General features: G+C 40.3%; 1 protein-coding gene across 1 annotated transcript in view; it reads left to right on the top strand.

Annotated features, from left to right (window-relative positions):
* The first annotated feature begins 459 nt into the window (after positions 1 to 459).
* Positions 460 to 25,372, top strand: part of kif7 (kinesin family member 7) — a 59,232-nt gene continuing 34,319 nt past the window's right edge. The window contains exons 1-3 of the mRNA XM_065294220.2: positions 460 to 558; positions 3,159 to 3,553; positions 3,896 to 4,096. Coding sequence (XP_065150292.1) covers positions 3,226 to 3,553; positions 3,896 to 4,096 — 529 coding nt within the window. The 5' untranslated portion in view covers positions 460 to 558; positions 3,159 to 3,225. The remainder of the gene's footprint in view (positions 559 to 3,158; positions 3,554 to 3,895; positions 4,097 to 25,372) is intronic.

A 25,372-nucleotide genomic window follows, 5' to 3' on the forward strand; every position in this document is an offset into this window, starting at 1 on the left:
ACATTGTCAAAACCCAAACGATTAACGTAACTAACCATGCTTTAATCATGGTTGTAGCAACGTCATGGTTATTTTGTTAAAAACAGTTTAACTATATTGATGTACTTAAATGTAGTAAAACCGTGGTTAATTTTCGTAAGGAATTTATGCTTTTAAACATACATATATTAAAATTGCACATATGTCATAGGCTACTTCTTTTGTAAAAGACACAGCACGTTCCATAGCCTGAAAGTATATAGCCATAAAACATAGCCTTTCGCTAGAGTTTAGGCTAATTACTGTGTTAACGATAGAGTCTGTTTTTATATTATGTAAATGACGAATAATCTTTATATTTGTTTAAATCTTTTATCAAGAACGAGCCAAAAACACAGGTTTAGCTTTAACGTTACCGTGTTTGCATTCATGAGATGTAGCGGAGGTGATTTTATTCAGGCATCTGTAAGGCGACTGAATGACATCAGCGCATCCTCGAGCTCGTGAGTTGCTCTGAATCCAGGGAACGGGCTCAAGGAATGGGAATAGGATTGGATGGACAGACACTCTGAGAAAAAAGTAAGTTATAAAAAACACACACATCACCTCATAAAACACAAAACAATAATAGTGTTTCATAGTTTTATTTTGTTTGAATTTTTTGTCGGGCTTCGTGTGCAAGGTTTTTTAAAGATAAACACATGCGAACTTTTGAAGAGTTTGCTAGCGGGCTAATTTTGTAGCAGTTCAGCTAATCTGAACACATGAAACTAAACCGCAAAACTAAACGTTTCTGCCTCACGTTTTTCTTAATTTGTGTGGATTCTTGTTTTTGTTTATAAGCGAAAATAAAATGTAAAGTTTTACGTTATACGTTAATTTATTTTACTAAACTAGTTGGGTCTGTGACCACCACCAAAATACTTTTTGCGGGTTGTGATTATTGTATCTAAAAGTTTTGTTTTTCCAGTTTGTGGTTGTTTTCCCCATATTTTGTGATTGCTGTCTCGTAGTTTAATAATAGTGTAGAAAACGTAACGCATCGCACAAAAACAATAATTATTGTGAGAGCGCGAGGATCTGAATCTATTGCAGCATCAGTTACTACTAACGACACACTGTTATAACACAATAAACACAACAATAAACAAACATGCGAATGTTATTCGTATATTAATAGATAAGTTACTTCTGTAGTAACTACTCAGCATCTGGATGTTATTAAGTCTTGCGAAACATGCCCACGCTCCTTTAAAATCAATGCATTTGTCAGAAAAGTTTGTTTTTGAGTAAACCTGTGTATAAGGCATATGCATTTTTGACTAGAAAAGAAAATCTTAGATATGTTTTTGGCATTGTTGCTCAAAAATGATACAGCTCATTGAACACCCTAATACTATATGGGGTAAGTTGTCAAAACAGAACCATAATACATGTACAGACTTTTAAAGAAGTAAATAATGCATTTTATGAAACGATTAAAGAGCACCTATTAAATTGCTAACAACAACTTTAATTTGTGTATTTGTTGTAATACAATGTGTTTGCCTGGTTTATATAAAAAAAAAATATTTTCCACATACCGTACATTATTGTTGCTCCTCAATGCCCTGCCTCCCTGAAACGCATTAATTTCGTATAAAGCTCATCGATCTGATAGCGCAGTGTCCTCTGATTGGCCAGCTAACCAGAAAGTTGTGAATGGCCTCTGACGTCAGATGGAAATGTGATGCCCCTTACCATGTTTGGAAGATTAGCTCACAGTGCAATCGAGACAGAGCGCAGTTATGGAAAACAATCCAACCGTCTCCATTGCCTTTGTATTGCGAGAGGCCGCCTCTTTGTAATTTCTGGCTTATAACAAAAAACAGAATAATGCCTAAAAGCTGCTGTGTGACAATATGTACAGATAACAAGCCAAAGAACCCAGAAATAAGTTTTTATAAGCCGTCGAGCCGTAAAACCCAGTCTTTAAGGAGAAAAAAGTGGATCACCGACTACATTTCCCCCTAGTGGACGCAGTTCTACTAATAGGAGAACTGAAAAGTTGCCTATTTCCAGTTTTGTGTCTTTAAACGCTCGTTTTTTGGGGTCGACAGCTTATAAAAACGTATTTACAGATTAAACTTAAAAACAGAATAATACCTAAAAGCTGCTGTGTGACAAGGTGTACAGCTAACAAGCCAAAAAAACCAGAAATAAGTTTTTATAAGCTGTCGACCTCAAAAAACGAGCGTTTAAAGACACAAAAGTGGAAACAGGCAACTTTTCATAGTACTCCTATTAGTAGAACTGCACCCACTAGGGTGAAGCGTAGTCGGCGATCCACTTTTTTCTCCTTAAAGGCTGAGTTTTATGGCTCGACAGCTTATAAAAACTTATTTCTGTGTTCTTTGGCTTGTTAGCTGTACATCCTGTCACACAACAGCTTTTAGGCATTATTCTGTTTTTGTTATAAGCCAGAAATGACAAGGAGGCAGCCTCCCGCAATACAAAGTCAATGGAGACGGTTGGATTGTCCCCCCCCCGGTGGGCGTGGTTTTCAGGTCATGACGCGCTGCGCTCTTTACTACCTTATTAATACAAGCCGAATCTGATCCAGAAAATTTATATGACCAAGCTGATCCATCCACTTTGCCAGCGTTGACGCAACAGATTGGTAAGGTAAGGATACTAAAGCATAAAACCATGTCTGCATTTGTGATCGTAGAAACGACAATCAACCAGTGCTACTTTGCCCAAAACTTGTTTGAATCATGGTTTAGTCAGTTGTAAATTCTTTAAATATGAAAACATAGATGACTTAAAGACTGTGAGTCCGAAGCGGGTGAATTATGATAATGAGTGTTGTGTTCATGTTAACAGGCAGAGGAAGTAAACATGCCTACAATCCGTGTGTTTGTTGTAATCCAAGAAAAGAGATTTACGTTGGAGACGATAACTCGCGCCATCATTTACTTTGGGATTTGTACCTTCTGTGTATCGTAAACATGTTCTAATACATACTTACACACCAAAGGAAAGGTAAAATTGTGAATAGGAAAATAGGCGCTCTTTAATATGTAACAGTTCACATGTAAATGCCAGCAAAGATTTTAGTTCAGAGGATAAAATCACAAAGAATTGTAATTTAATCATCGAACTCCATTTAATCTTTAAATGTCTTCTATTAAATTCAGTGGCCGTCGGATGACCAAAGTTGTCTCAGACCTCTGAAAGGATGAGGGACTGCTAATCGGATGAGCCATGTCTCCAAAAGGAGTCGGCCAGAGCAAGGTGGAGGAAACCGCCGTGCAGGTGGCGGTCCGGGTTCGACCGCTGCTGCCCAAAGAGATTCTGCACAACCATGAGAGTTGCATCACTGCTGACCCTGAGGAGAGGAGGGTCACCCTGGGCAATGGCCGGCACTTTCACAGTGACTTTGTCTTTGAGGAGAGCTCTACCCAGGAAGAGGTGTACACAGACTGCGTTCAGCCACTTATCGAATCCTTCTTTCATGGTTTCAATGCCACTGTTTTCGCCTATGGGCAGACTGGCTCGGGCAAAACATACACCATTGGAGAAGCCGATATTTGTAAGTCTGTTTTAAAGGTCCTATACTGTATTGCAATGTTTTCATTTGAGGTATATCGAGTATCGTGACAGCTGACGTGTTTAGTAAACAGATCAAAACTGTGCCTTTCTTCAGTTCCTGATAGCATATTATTTATTGTGCTTCATCTAGACCAGACGTGTTTCATAAGACTAGGAAAAGCTTGTCTGTGTCTAGTTCAAAACGCTTTCATGAGTTTGCACACTTTTGCTGCCAGCAACACCTCCTCCGCCACAGTTGCCATGCTTCCCCTTGCCATCTGAGATCTTGATTTTGAGCATTCTGCTGTATAGAGTTAACTTCCTGTTGGTTTTTTGGCTGCAGCTGCTTTGAGAGATGATGAACAAGGCATCATTCCCAGGTCTGTGGCCGAGATCTTCAAACTGCTGGACGAGAACGACCTCGTTGACTTTTCTGTCCGTGTTTCCTACATAGAGGTTTACAAAGAGGTCTTCAGGGACCTTCTGGAAGTCGAGACGGCTAGTAAAGACATAAATATTCGAGAGGATGAAAAGGGTAATGTAGGTAAGTTGGGTGATGAAACCAAAGTTACTGTCTTTGTGTATAGACCTTTTGCGTGTTTGCAAACAGAGATGACGTTTTTGTGGGCGGAGCCCAACTGGTGGCAGAAAGTGAATGCTTCTCAATAGCTGTGTGAAGTGTTTTAGCATTAAACTGTGATTTTTAAGGATCCGGTGTTCTGTAGAAGTCTGTTTCCCCTATATTTCTCTTAAGTGTAATGTTTCTTATAACGTTTTCACCAAGTTACGTTTATTTTTTAAATAAATTAAAAGTTTAAATGGCTTGGCTACTTATTGTGTGCATGTAACGTATATGTATTGTTCTTTATTGGTAAATCAATTATTTTTACAGTATGAATCGCTGAAGTACTTATAAGAGCAATACAATTATGTATTCTGTATAATATCATTTATTAAATATTTCATCATTTCCTGTTTTCAATTTCTTCCTTATATTTTAGCCTACGTGTTTGATCTAAAACTATTATGTTTACATACAAATTAATTTGTATAGGCCTGTTTATATATTATTAACACTTTACATCGTGTGTGTGTGCTATGTTTAGTAAACATCATAATTTAGAACAAACAGGAAGAAGACATAGGCTAAGATATATGGTAAAAAGAAGTAATAGAAAACTAAAAAAAATACGAAAACTTTAATAAATGGTAATATTATTGATATGATGAACTAATTCAAATCTTTAATCTTTCTAAATAAATTATAAACGTAACGTGATGAAAACGCTATAAGAAACACATAGAGGGATCAGACTTCAACAGAACACCGGATATCTTCTCTAATTATTTTCTATTCAAATTATTAAAAGATTTTCAGATGATTTCATCACTCCAGTCTGTCCGGTTGAGGGCTTTTATTGCAACCATAAACACCTACGTTTATCTTCAAATGGTGTCTTCGAGGACGTTATACTATAAAAATGAAGGTCATCGATTTTGGCATTCCTATTCTGACACTCAACAGCACAACAAAACATTTTCTAGTGAGTTATATTGTTCGTTTCACTCGTGTCTCATTCATTTCCACTGTTTTTCTGCCACCACATGCGCGCGTGACGTAACTGTGACGTCGACTCGCAAAAGGTCTATATGAAGAGTTAAAAAAAACAATGCAATTAATCGTTTTTCAATTTCGATTTTTGCACAATTCGACTGCAAAAACAACATAATCTAGGTAATTCTATCAGTGAGTCACATTTTGTTTTGTGTTATAAATCCAGTGTGTCATAAGCAACTTCACTTTTGCACCCTCTCTGGCATGTGTACGCGCTCTCGCATCGGCCGAAGTCCCAACACAAAGTTGTAGTCCTTTATGTATTTGTTAAGTTTTATGCGTTTCAAGCGAGCTGAGGCAAACTATACCTCTTGTTTAAACTATAATCAGCTGCGTGGTCTCTCTCTCTCTCTCTCTCTCTCTCTCTCTCTCTCTCTCTTTTTCTCTCTCTCTCTCTCTCTCTCTCTCTCTCTCTCTCTCTCTTTTTCTCTCTCTCTCTCTCTCTCTCTCTCTCTCTCTCTCTCTCTCTCTCTTTCAAATTATGAATCATGTTTTGCTTAACCGATTTGTTTAAAAGACACTTCTGAAGGCGCACGACTGCTTTGACACGTGTAGCCTTCTGCAACAACACCAAAATAATCGGGATTACGATTGTTCCCAAAATAATCGGGATTACGATTGTCCCCTCCTAAAAAAAAATTTTGGGATTACGATTGCTACCAAACAAAAAATCGGGATTACGATTGTTACAAAAAAAAAAAATCGGGATTGCGATTGTTACAAAAAACAATCGGAATTACGATTGTTACAAAAAACAATCGGAATTACAATTGTTACAAAAAAGATCGTGATTGCATTTTTATAATTGGGATTACGATTGTTCCAAAAATAATATTGGGATTGCATTTTTTAGGGCTCGAGCACCGAGGAGCAGGCCAGAATGGCCTGCACCGTAGGTGCGAAGCCCTATTGTTTTTGCTCGGATTATTAGGGCTCGAGCACCGAGGAGCAGGCCAGAATGGCCTGCACCGAAAGGTGCGAAGCCCTATTGTTTTTGCTCGGATTATTATTTTTATTATTAGGGCCCGAGCACCGAGGAGCAGGCCAGAATGGCCTGCACCGAATGGTGCGAAGCCCTATTGTTTTTGCTCGGATTTATTATTTTTTTATTTTTTTTTTTTATTTTTTTTTTACGTTTCAGGGCAATTTGGGGGCCTTAACATACTCAAAAACTCTTGCAAATTGGCAGAGATGTCAGAGTCGTCGGCCATTAGGACCCGGCAAAGGCTGGAATTCGGGCGTGGTAAGGGAGCTCTGTAGCGCCCCCTGTAATGCAAAAACAAACATTGGGGCACAGATCGGGCAAAAATTTACGCACATGTACGAGAGTTGGTACGCATATAGATCTCATCGACCCGAACAACTTTCACCCTCTAACATTTAAGCTCCGCCCAACAGGAAGTCGGCTATTTTGGATTGTTTAAAAAATGCATGCATTGAACTTTTAAATACTCCTCCTAGAGGATGCATGCCATTGACACCAAACGTGGTAAACATGATGCTGAGACATTGTACTTGCTAAATTGCGAAGGGATTTTTGATATCTCGAACGGTTCTGCCATGGCGAGGCAACGAATTTATGGCGAATTCAGAGAAACAGGAAGTGTCTAATATCTAAGGCAAAAAATATCTTATTGTGATGCCATGCAGGGTGTTTGTTCGTCTGAAGATTCCGATCGCATCGATGTACCTATTGTGACTCCCGGGTATAGCGCCACCACCAGGCGCCAGGAAGTGTGTCAGTCACAAAGGTGAATTTTTTTGACAGTTCCATGCGATGTTCTTTTAAATACTCTTCCTAGGATTTTCATGCGATTGACACGAGAAGTGGTCAACATGATGCCGAGACATTGTAGATGATAAATTGCGAAGGGATTTTTGATATCTCAAACACTGTTCCCATGGCAACGTGTCAAACTTTACTTTCATTTTTAAGGCATATTTACACCTTACAGCTGCATGCGGAAAACTTTTAAATACTCCTCCTGAGGAAATAATGTGATTGACTCCAGAAGTGGTCAACATGATGCCGAGACATTGTAGATGATAAATTGTGAAGGGATTTTTGATATCTTAAACGCTGTTCCCATGGCAACGCGTCAAACTTTACTTTCATTTTGAAGGCATATTTAAGCCTTACAGTTGTATGCAGTTAACTTTTAAATACTCCTTCTAGAATAATCATGCAATTGACACCAAAAGTGGTCAACATGATGCTGAGACATTGTAGATGATAAATTGCAAAGGGATTTTTGATATCTCAAACGCTGTTCCCATGGCAATGCGTCAAAGTTTATTTTCATTTTAAAGGCATATTTAAGCCTCTCAGTTGACGCCGATGTTCCTTTAAATACTCCTTCTAGAATAATCATGCAATTGACACCAGAAGTGGTCAACATAATGTCGAGACATTGTAGATGATAAATTGCGAAGGGATTTTTGATATCTCGAACGCTGTTCCCATGGCAACGTGTCAAACTTTACTTTCATTTTAAAGGCTTATTTAAGCCTTTAAGTTGACGCCGATGTTCTTTTAAATACTCCTTCTAGAATATTCATGAGATTGACACCAGAAGTGGTCAACATGATGCCGAGACATTGTAGATGATAAATTGCGAAGGGATTTTTGATATCTCAAACGCTGTTCCCATGGCAACGCGTCAAACTTTACTTTCATTTTAAAGGCTTATTTAAGCCTTTAAGTTGACGCCGATGTTCTTTTAAATACTCCTTCTAGAATATTCATGAGATTGACACCAGAAGTGGTCAACATGATGCCGAGACATAGTAGATGATAAATTGCGAAGGGATTTTTGATATCTCAAATGCTGTTCCCATGGCAACGCCCCAAACTTTACATTTATTTCAGGCATATTTAGGGCTCTTGGCGTGCTAATTTTAACCTAAAAGTCGGCACACACATCAGAGTTGTCGGCTGTTAAGTGTGCACAAACAGGTCAGACATAGGCGTGTCTCTTAAGTGGCTCACTAGTGCCCCCATTTGTCTAAAATGTGGGGTTTCTTTTACCTACAGTCCCCAAATGGCTCAGTAACAACATTAAATAGCCCACTGATATTTACCCACTTGATGCCCTTGCCCACCGTGCATCGTTTTCTCGGACGCACCGTGTAGCGGTAAAAAAACGTGCGAGGGCCCGCCATTGCTGCTTGTTATTATTTTTTTTTTTTTTTTTTTTTTTAACACTTTTGGACTTTTTGGGGGCCTTAACATACTCGAAAACTCTTGAAAATTGGCACAGACGTCAGAGTCGTCCGTCATCGCAGAAATCCAAAGGCTGGAACACGGGCGTGGCACAGGGGCTCTGTAGCGCCCCCTGTAATGCAAAAAAAAACATTGATGCACAGATCGGGCAAAAATGTACGCACATGTACGAGACTTGGTACGCTTATAGATCTCATCGACCCGAACAACTTTCGCCCTCTAACATTTAAGCTCCGCCCAACAGGAAGTCGGCTATTTTGGATTGTTTAAAAAATGCATGCGTTGAACTTTTATATACTCCTCCCAGGGGATTCATGCGATTGACACCAAACGTGGTGAACATGATGTCGAGACATTGGACTTGCTAAATTGCGAAGGGATTTTTGATATCTCGAACGGTTCTGCCATGGCGAGGCGACAAAGTTGTGGCGAAATCAGAGAAACAGGAAGTGTCTAATATCTAGGGCAAAAAATGTCTTATTGTGATGACACGCGGGGTGTTTGTTCGTCTGAAGATTCCGATCGCATCGATGTGCCTATTGTGACTCCCGGGTATAGCGCCACCACCAGGCGCCAGGAAGTGTGTCAGTCACAAAGCTGGATTTTTTTGACAGTTCCATGCAATGTTCTTTTAAATACTCCTTCTAGGATTTTCATGAGATTGACACCAGAAGTGGTCAACATGATGCCGACACATTGTAGATGATAAATTGCGAAGGGATTTTTGATATATCAAACGCTGTTCCCATGGCAACGCGTCAAACTTTACTTTCATTTTAAAGGCATATTTAAGCCTTTCTGTTGCATGCAGGAAACTTTTAAATACTCCTTCTAGGATTTTCATGAGATTGACACCAGAAGTGGTCAACATGATGCCAAGACATTGTAGATGATAAATTGCGAAGGGATTTTTGATATCTCGAACGCTGTTCCCATGGCAACGCGTCAAACTTTACTTTCATTTTAAAGGCATATTTAAGCCTTTCAGTTGACGCCAATGTTCTTTTAAATACTCCTTCTAGGATATTCATGCGATTGACACCAAAAGTGGTCAACATGATGCTGAGGCATAGTAGATGATAAATTGCGAAGGGATTTTTGATATCTCGAACGCTGTTCCCATGGCAACGTGTCAAACTTTACTTTCATTTTTAACGCATATTTAAGCCTTACAGTTGCATGCAGTGAACTTTTATATACTCCTTCTAGAATAATCATGCAATTGACACCAAAAGTGGTCAACATGATGCCGAAACATTGTAGATGATAAATTGCGAAGGGATTTTTGATATCTCAAACGCTGTTCCCATGGCAACGCTTCAGAGTTTACTTTCATTTTAAAGGCATATTTAAGCTTTTCAGTTGACGTCGATGTTCTTTTAAATACTCCTTCTAGAATATTCATGCGATTGACTCCAGAAGTGGTCTACCTGATGCCGAGATATTGTAGATGATAAATTGCGAAGGGATTTTTGATATCTCAAAAGCTGTTCCCATGGCAACGCCCCAAACTTTACTTTTATTTCAGGCATATTTAGGGCTCTTGGCGTGCTTATATTAACCTAAAAGTCAGCACACACATCAGAGTTGTCAGCTGTTAAGTGTGCACAAACAGGTCAGACATAGGCGTGTCTCTTAAGTGGCTCACTAGCGCCCCCATTTGTCTAAAATGTGGGGTTTCTTTTACCTACAGTCCCCAAATGGCTCAGTAACAACATTAAATAGCCCACTGATATTTACCCACTTGATGCCCTTGCCCACCGTGCATCGTTTTCTCGGACGCACCGTGTAGCGGTAAAAAAACGTGCGAGGGCCCGCCATTGCTGCTTGCAGCTATATTTTTTATTAGGGCTCGAGCACCGAGGAGCAGGCCAGAATGGCCTGCACCGTAGGTGCGAAGCCCTATTGTTTTTGCTCGGATTTATTATTTTTATTATTTTTTTTTTTATTTTTTATTTTTATTTTTTTTAAAACTTTTGGACTTTTTGGGGGCCTTAACATACTCGAAAACTCTTGAAAATTGGCACAGACGTCAGAGTCGTCCGTCATCGCAGAAATCCAAAGGCTGGAACACGGGCGTGGCACAGGGGCTCTGTAGCGCCCCCTGTAATGCAAAAAAAAACATTGATGCACAGATCGGGCAAAAATGTACGCACATGTACGAGACTTGGTACGCTTATAGATCTCATCGACCCAAACAACTTTCGCCCTCTAACATTTAAGCTCCGCCCAACAGGAAGTCGGCTATTTTGGATTGTTTAAAAAATGCATGCGTTGAACTTTTATATACTCCTCCCAGGGGATTCATGCGATTGACACCAAACGTGGTGAACATGATGTCGAGACATTGGACTTGCTAAATTGCGAAGGGATTTTTGATATCTCGAACGGTTCTGCCATGGCGAGGCGACAAAGTTGTGGCGAAATCAGAGAAACAGGAAGTGTCTAATATCTAGGGCAAAAAATGTCTTATTGTGATGACACGCGGGGTGTTTGTTCGTCTGAAGATTCCGATCGCATCGATGTGCCTATTGTGACTCCCGGGTATAGCGCCACCACCAGGCGCCAGGAAGTGTGTCAGTCACAAAGCTGGATTTTTTTGACAGTTCCATGCAATGTTCTTTTAAATACTCCTTCTAGGATTTTCATGAGATTGACACCAGAAGCGGTCAACATGATGCCGAGACATTGTAGATGATAAATTGCGAAGGGATTTTTGATATCTCAAACGCTGTTCCCATGGCAACACGTCAAACTTTACTTTCATTTTAAAGGCATATTTAAGCCTTTCTGTTGCATGCAGGAAACTTTTAAATACTCCTTCTAGGATTTTCATGAGATTGACACCAGAAGTGGTCAACATGATGCCAAGAGATTGTAGATGATAAATTGCGAAGGGATTTTTGATATCTTGAACGCTGTTCCCATGGCAACGCGTCAAACTTTACTTTCATTTTAAAGGCATATTTAAGCCTTTCAGTTGACGCCAATGTTCTTTTAAATACTCCTTCTAGAATATTCATGAGATTGACACCAGAAGTGGTCAACATGATGCAGAGACATTGTAGATGATAAATTGCGAAGGGATTTTTGATATCTCAAACGCTGTTTCCATGGCAACGCGTCAAACTTTACTTTCATTTAAAAGGCATATTTAAGCCTTTCTGTTGCATGCAGGAAACTTTTAAATACTCCTTCTAGGATTTTCATGAGATTGACACCAGAAGTGGTCAACATGATGCCAAGACATTGTAGATGATAAATTGCGAAGGGATTTTTGATATCTCGAACGCTGTTCCCATGGCAACGCGTCAAACTTTACTTTCATTTTAAAGGCATTTTTAAGCCTTTCAGTTGACGCCAATGTTCTTTTAAATACTCCTTCTAGAATATTCATGAGATTGACACCAGAAGTGGTCAACATGATGCCGAGACATTGTAGATGATAAATTGCGAAGGGATTTTTGATATCTCGAACGTTGTTTCTATGGCAACGCGTCAAATTTTACTTTCATTTTAAAGGCTTATTTAAACCTGACAGTTGCATGCGATGTTCTTTTATATACTCCTTCTAGGGAAATAATGTGATTCAACCCAGAAGTGGTCAACATGATGCCGAGATATTGTAGATGATAAATTGCGAAGGGATTTTTGATATCTCAGACGCTGTTCCCATGGCAACGCGTCAAACTTTACTTTCATTTTAAAGGCATATTTAAGCCTTTCAGTTGACACCGATGTTCTTTTAAATACTCCTTCTAGAATATTCATGCGATTGACTCCAGAAGTGGTGTACATGATGCCGAGACATTGTAGATGTTAAATTGCGAAGGGATTTTTGATATCTCGAACGCTGTTCCCATGGCAACGCGTCAAACTTTACTTTCATTTTAAAGGCATATTTAAGCCTTTCAGTTGACGCCGATGTTCTTTTAAATACTCCTTCTAGAATATTCATGCGATTGACTCCAGAAGTGGTGTACATGATGCCGAGACATTGTAGATGATAAATTGCGAAGGGATTTTTGATTTCTCGAACGCTGTTCCCATGGCAACGCCCCAAACTTTACTTTTATTTCAGGCATATTTAGGGCTCTTGGCGTGCTTAGATTAACCTAAAAGTCGGCACACACATCAAAGTTGTAGGCTGTTTAGTGTGCACAAACAGGTCAGAAATAGGCGTGTTTCTTAAGTGGCTCACTAGCCCCCCCGTTTGTCTAAAATATGGGGTTTCTTTTACCTACAGTCCCCAAATGTCTCAGTAACAACATTAAATAGCCCAGTAATATTTACCCACTTGATGCCCTTGCCCACCGTGCATCGTTTTCTCGAACGCACCGTGTAGCGGTAAAAAAACGTGCGAGGGCCCGCCATCGCTGCTTGCAGCTATATTTAGGGCCCGAGCACCGAGGAGCAGGCCAGAATGGCCTGCACCGTAGGTGCGAAGCCCTATTGTTTTTGCTCGGATTATTATTTTTATTATTTTTTTTTTTTTTTTTTTTTTTTTTTTTTTTAACACTTTTGGACTTTTTGGGTGCCTTAACATACTCGAAAACTCTTGAAAATTGGCACAGACGTCAGAGTCGTCCGTCATCGCAGAAATCCAAAGGCTGGAACACGGGCGTGGCACGGGGGCTCTATAGCGCCCCCTGTAATGCAAAAAAAAACATTGATGCCCAGATCGGGCAAAAATGTACGCACATGTACGAGAGTTGGTACGCTTATAGATCTCATCGACCCGAACAACTTTCGCCCTCTAACATTTAAGCTCCGCCCAACAGGAAGTCGGCTATTTTGGATTGTTTAAAAAATGCATTCGTTGAACTTTTAAATACTCCTCCTAGTGGATTCATGGGATTGACACCAAACGTGGTGATCATGATGTCGAGACATCGTACTTGCTAAATTGCGAAGGGATTTTTGATATCTAGAACGGTTTTGCCATGGCGAGGCGACGAATTTATGGCGAATTTAGAGAAACAGGAAGTGTCTAATTTCTAAGGCAAAAAATATCTTATTGTGATGCCATGCGGGGTGTTTGTTCGTCTGAAGATTCCGATCGCATCGATGTGCCTATTGTGACTCCCGGGTATAGCGCCACCACCAGGCGCCAGGAAGTGTGTCAGTCACAAAGCTGGATTTTTTTTGACAGTTCCATGTTATGTTCTTTTAAATACTCCTTCTAGAAAAATCATGCAATTGACACCAAAAGTGGTGAACATGAAGCCGAGAGATTGTAGATGATAAATTGCGAAGGGATTTTTGATATCTCAAACGCTGTTCCCATGGCAACGCGTCAAACTTTACTTTCATTTTAAAGGCATTTTTAAGCCTTTCAGTTGACGCCGATGTTCCTTTAAATACTCCTTCTAGGATATTCATGCGATTGACACCAAAAGTGGTCAACATGATGCAGAGACATTGTAGATGATAAATTGCGAAGGGATTTTTGATATCTCGAACGCTGTTCCCATGGCAACGCGTCAAACTTTACTTTCATTTTAAAGGCATTTTTAAGCCTTTCAGTTGACGCCAATGTTCCTTTAAATACTCCTTCTAGAATAATCATGCAATTGACACCAAAAGTGGTCACCATGATGCAGAGACATTGTAGATGATAAATTGCGAAGGGATTTTTGATATCTCAAACGCTGTTTTCATGGCAACGCGTCAAAGTTTACTTTCATTTTAAAGGCATTTTTAAGCCTTTCAGTTGACGCCAATGTTCCTTTAAATACTCCTTCTAGGATATTCATGCGATTGACACCAAAAGTGGTCAACATGATGCCGAGAGATTGTAGATGATAAATTGCGAAGGGATTTTTGATATCTCAAACGCTGTTCCCATGGCAAAGCGTAAAACTTTACTTTCATTTTAAAGGCATTTTTAAGCCTTTCAGTTGACGCCGATGTTCCTTTAAATACTCCTTCTAGGATATTCATGCGATTGACACCAAAAGTGGTCAACATGATGCCGAGACATTGTAGATGATAAATTGTGAAGGGATTTTTGATATCTCAAACGCTGTTCCCATGGCAACGCGTCAAACTTTACTTTCATTTTAAAGGCATTTTTAAGCCTTTCAGTTGACGCCAATGTTCCTTTAAATACTCCTTCTAGAATAATCATGCAATTGACACCAAAAGTGGTCACCATGATGCAGAGACATTGTAGATGATAAATTGCGAAGGGATTTTTGATATCTCGAACGCTGTTCCCATGGCAACCTGTCAAACTTTACTTTCATTTTAAAGGCATATTTAAGCCTTACAGTTCCATGCGATGTTTATTTAAATACTCCTTCTAGGATTTTCATGCAATTGACTCCAGAAGTTGTCAACATGATGCTGAGACATTGTAGATGTTAAATTGCAAAGGAATTTTTGACACATCGAACGCTGTTCCCATGGCAACGCGTCAAACTTTACTTTAATTTCAGGCATGTTTAAGGCTCTTGGCGTGCTTAGTTGAACTTTAAAGTTGGCACACACATCAGAGTTTTCGGCTGTTAAGTGTGCACAAAAAGGTCAGATAAAGGCGTGTCTATTTAGTCAGTGACTAGCGCCCCCGTTTGTCTAAAATATGGGGTTTCTTTTACCTACTGTACCTAAATGGGTCAGTAGCAACATGAAATAGTCGACTGATATTTACCCACTAGATGCACATGCCCACCGTGCATCGTTTTCTCGGAGGCACCGTGTAGCGGTAAAAAAACGTGCGAGGGCCCGCCATCGCTGCTTGCAGCTATATTTATTATTTTTTTTTTTTTAACACTTTTGGACTTTTTGGGGGCCTTAACATACTCGAAAACTCTTGAAAATTGGCACAGACGTCAGAGTCGTCCGTCATCGCAGAAATCCAAAGGCTGGAACACGGGCGTGGCACAGGGGCTCTGTAGCGCCCCCTGTAATGCAAAAAAAACATTGATGCACAGATCGGGCAAAAATGTACACACATGTAAGGGAGTTGGTACGCTTATAGATCTCATCGACCCGAACAACTTTCCCCCTCTAACATTTAAGCTCCGCCCAACAGGAAGTCGGCTATTTTGGATTGTTTAAAAAATGCATGCGTTGAACTTTTATATACTCCTCCCAGGGGATTCATGCGATTGACACCAAACGTGGTGAACATGATGTCGAGACATTGGACTTGCTAAATTGCGAAGGGATTTTTGATATCTCGAACGGTTCTGCCATGGCGAGGCGACAAAGTTGTGGCGAAATCAGAGAAACAGGAAGTGTCTAATATCTAGGGCAAAAAATGTCTTATTGTGATGACACGCGGGGTGTTTGTTCGTCTGAAGATTCCGATCGCATCAATGTGCCTATTGTGACTCCCGGGTATAGCGCCACCACCAGGCGCCAGGAAGTGTGTCAGTCACAAAGCTGGATTTTTTTGACAGTTCCATGCAATGTTCTTTTAAATACTCCTTCTAGGATTTTCATGAGATTGACACCAGAAGTGGTCAACATGATGCCGAGACATTGTAGATGATAAATTGCGAAGGGATTTTTGATATCTCAAACGCTGTTCCCATGGCAACGCGTCAAACTTTACTTTCATTTTAAAGGCATATTTAAGCCTTTCTGTTGCATGCAGGAAACTTTTAAATACTCCTCCTAGGATTTTCATGAGATTGACACCAGAAGTGGTCAACATGATGCCAAGACATTGTAGATGATAAATTGCGAAGGGATTTTTGATATCTCGAACGCTGTTCCCATGGCAACGCGTCAAACTTTACTTTCATTTTAAAGGCATATTTAAGCCTTTCAGTTGACGCCAATGTTCTTTTAAATACTCCTTCTAGAATATTCATGAGATTGACACCAGAAGTGGTCAACATGATGCCGAGACATTGTAGATGATAAATGGCGAAGGGATTTTTGATATCTCAAACGCTGTTCCCATGGCAACGCGTCAAACTTTACTTTCATTTTAAAGGCTTATTTAAGCCTTTAAGTTGACGCCGATGTTCTTTTAAATACTCCTTCTAGAATATTCATGAGATTGACACCAGAAGTGTTCAACATGATGTCGAGACATTGTAGATGATAAATTGCGAAGGGATTTTTGATATCTCGAACGCTGTTCCCATGACAACGCGTCAAATTTTACTTTCATTTTAAAGGTTTAATTAAGCCTGACAGTTGCATGCGATGTTCTTTTAAATACTCCTTCTAGAGAAATAATGTGATTGACTCCAGAAGTGGTCAACATAATGCTGAGACATTGTAGATGATAAATTGCGAAGGGATTTTTGATATCTCGAACGCTGTTCCCATGGCAACCCCCCAAACTTTACATTTATTTCAGGCATATTTAGGACTCTTGGCGTGCTTAGATTAACCTAAAAGTCGGCACAAACATCAGAGTTGTCGGCTGTTCAGAGTGGACAAATAGGTCAGACAAAGGCGTGTCTCTTTAGTGGCTCACTAGCGCCCCCGTTTGTCTAAAATGTGGGGTTTTTCTTTTACCTACAGTCCCCAAATGGCTCAGTAACAACATTAAATAGCCCACTGATGTTTACCCACTTGATGCCCTTGCCCGCCGTGCATCGTTTTCTCGGACGCATCGTGTAGCGGTAAAAAAACGTGCGAGGGCCCGCCATTGCTGCTTGCAGCTATATTTATTATTTTTATTTTTATTTTTTATTTTTTTTTTAACACTTTTGGACTTTTTGGGGGCCTTAACATACTCGAAAACTCTTGAAAATTGGCACAGACGTCAGAGTCGTCCGTCATCGCAGAAATCCAAAGGCTGGAACACGGGCGTGGCACAGGGGCTCTGTAGCGCCCCCTGTAATGCAAAAAAAAACATTGATGCACAGATCGGGCAAAAATGTACGCACATGTACGAGACTTGGTACGCTTATAGATCTCATCGACCCGAACAACTTTCGCCCTCTAACATTTAAGCTCCGCCCAACAGGAAGTCGGCTATTTTGGATTGTTTAAAAAATGCATGTGTTGAACTTTTATATACTCCTCCCAGGGGATTCATGCGATTGACACCAAACGTGGTGAACATGATGTCGAGACATTGGACTTGCTAAATTGCGAAGGGATTTTTGATATCTCGAACGGTTCTGCCATGGCGAGGCGACAAAGTTGTGACGAAATCAGAGAAACAGGAAGTGTCTAATATCTAGGGCAAAAAATGTCTTATTGTGATGACACGCGGGGTGTTTGTTCGTCTGAAGATTCTGATCGCATCGATGTGCCTATTGTGACTCTCGGGTATAGCGCCACCACCAGGCGCCAGGAAGTGTGTCAGTCACAAAGCTGGATTTTTTTGACAGTTCCATGCAATGTTCTTTTAAATACTCCTTCTAGGATTTTCATGAGATTGACACCAGAAGTGGTCAACATGATGCCGAGACATTGTAGATGATAAATTGCGAAGGGATTTTTGATATCTCAAACGCTGTTCCCATTCAATTCAATTCAATTTTATTTATATAGCGCTTTTCACAATTGTTAATTGTTGCAAAGCAGCTTTACATGAGTAGATGTAGAGGAGAACATTGAAAATCAATACATAGTATAAGAAGTAGAATATAGCGGCTAAGGATAAAAAACCGTGTAAGCGAGCATATTAATAATGTAACGTATACAGTAAAGTGCTAAGTTAAGCCAAAGTTGGCTGACTCTCCCTGGGACTAAAAAACCCCCTAGGAGAAAACCCAATGGGAAAAAATCCTAAAAGGACAAAAAACCCTAGGGAGAGATTAATATTTATATTTATAATATATAGACACGGTAGGGATAGGAAGCGTGTAAGCGGATTAAACTGGTTCAGCCGGTGGCCGTTGGTCGCGCATCGGTTGGGCGTCACGTTGAAGGACAGCCAGTTGATCAGTGGTGCGATGACCTTCACAGCAACAGGAACTGGGTCTGTTTGTCTCATTGTCCTCAGAGTCGAGGACGAGACAGGGAGACAAAAACAGAATTCTATTAGCGTAGGGGCCGTTCGCATGTAATGCAAGTGTCATACATTATAGTGGTTTAATTCAGCTCGGTTCCAGACAGGCTAACTATTGCGGCAAGAGTAAATTACCCGTATGAGGTATGTGAGTGCTTTGTTCTAGACAAAATAACTACTGCGGGAAAAGTACATTTACTGGACATTCTATGTGAATGCTTTGTTAAAGAAGAATGTCTTAAGTTTAGATTTAAATTGATCGACTGTGTCTGATACTCGAACATTATTTGGTAAATCATTCCAGAGCTTAGGGGCTAAGTAGGAAAAGGATCTACCACCTTTAGACACTTTTGATATTCTAGGGATAATTAAGTAACCCGAATTTTGTGATCGCAGTTTACGTGGTGGATTGTATTCTGATAGTAGTTCTTTTATATACGAGGGCGCTAGGCCATTTAAGGCTTTGTAGGTGATTAGTAATATTTTAAATTGTATGCGATATTTAACTGGTAGCCAGTGTAAAGATGCCAGAATTGGACTAATGTGGTCATACTTTTTAGATCGAGTAAGCACTCTTGCGGCGGCGTTTTGAACCAGCTGTAGCTTGTTTACCTGATTTGCATGGCATCCCCCGAGTAACGAGTTACAATAGTCTAATCTAGAGGTCATAAAAGCATGGATAAGCTTTTCTGCATCTGATGCAGACAGCATATGGCGTATTTTTGAGATATTTCTAAGATGGAAAAATGCTGTGCGGCAGACGTTGGAGATATGACTATCGAAAGATAGATTGCTGTCAAACATTACGCCTAAATTCTTAACCGTGGAAGATGGCACCACCGTGCAGCCATCTATGGGCAACTTGTAATCTGACATATTATGTTTGGAGCGATTTGGTTCAATAATAAGTATCTCTGTCTTATTGGAGTTTAGCATAAGAAAGTTATGTGCCATCCAGTCCCTAATATCACTAATGCAGTCTGTTAGCTTAGCAAACTGGTGGGTTTCGCTAGGATGTGACGAGATGTAAAGCTGGGTATCATCCGCATAGCAGTGAAAACTTATGTTATGTTTCCTGATAATGTCTCCTAGAGGTAACATATATAACGAGAATAGGATAGGGCCTACTGATCCCTGAGGTACGCCGTATTTAACGGGGGAGTGATGTGACTCTTCCTCATTTACATAAACAAAGTGATATCGATTGGTTAGATACGATCTAAACCAGGCTAACGCCTGACCACTGATGCCAACATAGTTTTCTAGTCTATTGAGTAGGATTCTGTGATCTATTGTGTCAAAGGCTGCACTAAGGTCTAGTAATATAAGGATTGAGATTTCACCACGATCGGATGTTAATAGGAGGTCATTTGTAACTCTAAGCAGCGCTGTCTCTGTGCTATGGTGGGGCCTGAATCCTGATTGGAACTTTTCATATGTATTATTATTCGCTATGAATGTGCGTAGCTGGCTTGCCACTATTTTTTCTAATATTTTAGAAAGAAAAGGTAGATTTGAGATTGGTCTAAAGTTATTAAGATCTCCCTGGTCAAGGTTTGGTTTTTTAATGAGCGGTCTAATAACTGCTAGTTTGAAAGCTGTTGGAACGTATCCTAATTCTAGCGATGAGTTAAAGATATTTAGTACCGAGTCGGACACTACATGAAATACCTCTTTTAGTAATTTTGTGGGAATGGGGTCTAATATACAGGACGATGATTTAGATGACGTTACTAATTTAGAGAGCTCTTCTATTGTAGTAGGTTTAAATGACTCAAGATGTTCGTATGATAATCTAGTGGTAAATGTACTATTGGGTTGAGTGGTGGCTGCTTGCGTAGTTTCTATGTTTTCCCTAATAGAAATAATTTTGTTAGTAAAGAAGTTCATGAAGTCGTTACTATTGTGTTGGAATTTACTATTGGTTTCTGTTTGTTCTTTGTTTCTAGTCAGTTTCGCAACTGTGCTAAAGAGGAAACGAGGGTTGTTATGATTTTCTTTAATAAGCGTACTGAGATAGGTAGATCTGGCGGTTTTAATAGCCTGTCTGTAGTGTTGAACACTCTCTTTCCATGCTGAACGCCATACTTCTAACTTTGTGTTTCGGTAGTTTCTTTCCATTTTTCTAGCTACTTTTTTAAGGGCTGCAGTATGATGGTCATACCATGGAGCTGGCGTTTTTCCTTTGATTCTCTTTTTTCGTATGGGAGCAACGGCATCCATCGTGCTAGAGCAAACGTTGTTCAGGTTTTCTATTATAATATCCAGATCTTCACGGTTATCTGCTACATGTTTCATTTGAGACAGGTCTGGAAGAGTGCTAATAAAGCTATCTTTAGTGGTGGAAATTATTGTTCTGGCTAATCTGTAGCATGTTGTAGACTGAGCGGTCCTATCTAGAAGTATTGTGTATGACACAAGGCAATGGTCTGAAACGGCATCGCTCTGGGGTGATATTTCGATGTCATTAATATTGAGTCCGAGTGACAGAATTAAGTCTAATGTGTGCTTACGAGTATGCGTGGGTCCAGACACGTTTTGTTTAATACCGAGAGAATTTAGAACATCCATAAACGCACGTCCTAATGCATCTGTTGAGTTATCCACATGGATGTTAAAATCACCAACGATAAGAGCTTTGTCTACAGTGACTGTAAGCTCAGATAGGAAGTCTGCTATTTCTTTAAGAAAATCTGTGTGGTGGCCCGGAGGCCTATATATGGTAGCTAAAATGAACGAAAGCTGTTTGTTGTTACGATCAGTTATTTCCATGTTTAACAGTATTATTTCAAACGAATTAAATTTTAGTTCTGATTTATGGTTTACTTTGAACATTTTGTTGTATATTGTAGCTACACCACCCCCTCTCCCTTTTAGGCGAGGAACGTGTTTATAATAATAGTCTTGTGGGGTGGATTCGTTTAAACTGCATCTAAGTTTTGGTCAGTAATTATTTCATTGATAATAGGTTCTTTATTGGTAAGCGATCTAATGTTAAGAAGGCCGAATTTTAACATTTGAGTTTCATCTTTTAGTGTATTGTGTTCTAATTTTATGTTAATAAGATTTGTACGAGACGAGGTAGACGGTGCTCTGTATTTATTTGTTCGAGGAACAGACACAGTCGAGATGTGTTGGTACTCTGGTAAAAAAGGCTCTATGTGCTGGGATATATGTGATCTTGACATGTCAAGGCAGCTAACAGACTGATGGGTAAGCCGATCTGTCTGTTTCCTGACCTGGGCCCTGGATAGTCAGACTATATCAAAAGTAAGACTATTGGTCAGATTTCTAGAGAGTATAGCACTACCTTCCGGAGACGGATGGAGGCCATCTCTCTTTAGCAGGTCAGGTCTTCCCCGGAAATGCTTCCAATTGTCTATAAACCCTACGTTATGCTGAGGGCACCACTTTGACATCCAGCCATGAAGAGACACTAATCTACTGTAAGTTTCATCTCCCCGGTAGGCGGGGAGGGGACCAGAGCAAATTACATTGTCTGACATTGTTTTTGCAATTTCACACACCTCTTTAATAGTATCTTTGGTGATCTCCGACTGGCGGAGTCTGGTGTCATTCGTGCCGGCGTGAATAACAATCTTAGAAAACTTACGTTTAGCATTAGCCAGCACTTTTAATTTGGATCTAATGTCAGACGCTCTGGCTCCCGGTATACAATCGACTATGGTGGCTGGTGCCTCAATGTCAACGTTCCTGAGTATAGAATCTCCAATAACCAGGGCACTTTTAACAGACGTCTCAGCCGGTGTATTGCTGAGTGGAGAAAATCTGTTTGATATTAAAACAGGAGCGTGATTTGGGTGCCGAATGTGACTATGCCGCCTGACAGTCACCCAGTTAGTCAGCCGCCTTGACTCTGAAGTCGGAACCGAGCCATGTGTATTACGCTTAACACTAGGCGCACCCGAAACAGTGTTTGTAACAATAACATTAGCGGTCTTACTGTCCTCAACTAGCGTTCGGATGCGCGCTTCTAGTTCAGCAACCTTCTCCGTCAGCCTTACTACTTCAATACACTTAGCACATGTAAACCCCTCTATGCTGACGGAAGAAGCTAAACTGTACATGTGGCAAGTAGTGCAGGTTACAATGACAAGCGGAGTCTTACCGTGTTCATGCTGGGCGATGGCGTCTCCGTTCGCCTGAACGCGGTCCGTGAAGCTGCATCGAGACGGGTGCTGGCTCGCAGTACGCCTCGGCCGCCTACGAGTGTCTGTGGTCAGGGTGATGTGAGGCACGCTGACTCTGCGAAGGCCGGGCAGCACCTCCTTCACAGCTTCCCGATCTGGTGTGGAGAGATCAGAAAAGCATACCTCGGATGAATCCGCCATTAGATCGCCAAAGAAGGCAGGTTTAAGTAAACAGACGGTAAGAAATGCTAGAGGGCTATATGCTAAAACTGGGTGTTACAAGTGATAAAATCGTTTCGCTTAGTAATACAATTCAGTAATCGTCAAGGTAAAGTATTCCTAAGATAAACTAATAAGTTATATTATATAGATAGGAATAAGATAGTGAAAAAATAGGATTTAGCTGATAAGCTCAACGGAGCGTCAAATGCGTCAAACTTTACTTTCATTTTAAAGGCATATAAGCCTTTCTGTTGCATGCAGGAAACTTTTAAATACTCCTTCTAGGATTTTCATGAGATTGACACCAGAAGTGGTCAACATGATGCCAAGACATTGTAGATGATAAATTGCGAAGGGATTTTTGATATCTCGAACGCTGTTCCCATGGCAACACGTCAAACTTTACTTTCATTTTAAAGGCATATTTAAGCCTTTCAGTTGACGCCAATGTTCTTTTAAATACTCATTCTAGAATATTCATGAGATTGACACCAGAAGTGGTCAACATGATGCCGAGACATTGTAGATGATAAATTGCGAAGGGATTTTTGATATCTCAAACGCTGTTCCCATGGCAACGCGTCAAACTTTACTTTCATTTTAAAGGCTTATTTAAGCCTTTAAGTTGACGCCGATGTTCTTTTAAATACTCCTTCTAGAATATTCATGAGATTGACACCAGAAGTGGTCAACATGATGTCGAGACATTGTAGATGATAAATTGCGAAGGGATTTTTGATATCTCGAACGCTGTTCCCATGGCAACGCGCCAAACTTTACTTTCATTTTAAAGGCTTATTTAAGCCTTTCAGTTGACGCCGATGTTCTTTTAAATACTCCTTCTAGAATATTCATGAGATTGACACCAGAAGTGGTCAACATGATGTCGAGACATTGTAGATGATAAATTGCGAAGGGATTTTTGATATCTCGAACGCTGTTCCCATGGCAACGCGCCAAACTTTACTTTCATTTTAAAGGCTTATTTAAGCCTTTCAGTTGACGCCGATATTCTTTTAAATACTCCTTCTAGAATATTAATGAGAATGACACCAAAAGCGGTCAACATGATGCCGAGACATAGTAGATGATAAATTGCGAAGGGATTTTTGATATCTCGAACGCTGTTCCCATGGCAACCCCCCAAACTTTACATTTATTTCAGGCATATTTAGGACTCTTGGCGTGCTTAGATTACCTAAAAGTCGGCACAAACATCAGAGTTGTCGGCTGTTCAGAGTGGACAAATAGGTCAGACAAAGGCGTGTCTCTTTAGTGGCTCACTAGCGCCCCCGTTTGTCTAAAATGTGGGGTTTTTCTTTTACCTACAGTCCCCAAATGGCTCAGTAACAACATTAAATAGCCCACTGATGTTTACCCACTTGATGCCCTTGCCCGCCGTGCATCGTTTTCTCGGACGCATCGTGTAGCGGTAAAAAAACGTGCGAGGGCCCGCCATTGCTGCTTGCAGCTATATTTATTTTTATTATTATTTTTTTTTTTTTTTTTAACACTTTTGGACTTTTTGGGTGCCTTAACATACTCGAAAACTCTTGAAAATTGGCACAGACGTCAGAGTCGTCCGTCATCGCAGAAATCCAAAGGCTGGAACACGGGCGTGGCACGGGGGCTCTGTAGCGCCCCCTGTAATGCAAAAACAAACATTGGGGCACAGATTCGACAAAAATTTACGCACATATACGGGAGTTGGTACGCATATAGATCTCATCGACCCAAACAACTTTCGCCCTCTAACATTTAAGCTCCGCCCAACAGGAAGTCGGCTATTTTGGATTGTTTAAAAAATGCATGCGTTGAACTTTTAAATACTCCTCCTAGAGGATGCATGCGATTGACACCAAACGTGGTGAACATGATGTCGAGACATTGGACTTGCTAAATTGCGAAGGGATTTTTGATATCTCGAACGGTTCTGCCATGACGAGCCGACAAATTTATGGCGAAATCAGAGAAACAGGAAGTGTCTAATATCTAAGGCAAAAAATGTCTTATTGTGATGACACGCGGGGTGTTTGTTCGTCTGAAGATTCCGATCGCATCGATGTGCCTATTGTGACTCCCGGGTATAGCGCCACCACCAGGCGCCAGGAAGTGTGTCAGTCACAAAGGTGGATTTTTTTGACAGTTCCATCCGATGTTCTTTTAAATACTCCTTCTAGAATATTCATGCGATTGACACCAAAAGCGGTCAATATGATGCCGAGACATTGTAGATGATAAATTGCAAAGGGATTTTTGATATCTCGAACGCTGTTCCCATGGCAACCTGTCAAACTTTACTTCAATTTTTAAGGCATATTTAAACCTTACAGCTGCATGCGGTAAACTTTTAAATACTCCTCCTGGGGAAATAATGTGATTGACTCCAGAAGTGGTCAACATAATGCTGAGACATTGTAGATGATAAATTGCGAAGGGATTTTTGATATCTCAAACGCTGTTCCCATGGCAACGCGTCAGATTTTACTTTCATTTTAAAGGCTTATTTAAGCCTTTAAGTTGACGCCGATGTTCTTTTAAATACTCCTTCTAGAATATTCATGCAATTGACACCAAAAGTGGTCACCATGATGCTGAGGCATAGTAGATGATAAATTGCAAAGGGATTTTTGATATCTCGAACGCTGTTCCCATGGCAACGCCGCAAACTTTACTTTTAT

Source organism: Paramisgurnus dabryanus, chromosome 2 (assembly GCF_030506205.2).
Source record: "Paramisgurnus dabryanus chromosome 2, PD_genome_1.1, whole genome shotgun sequence".
NCBI classification, from domain to species: Eukaryota; Metazoa; Chordata; class Actinopteri; order Cypriniformes; family Cobitidae; genus Paramisgurnus; species Paramisgurnus dabryanus.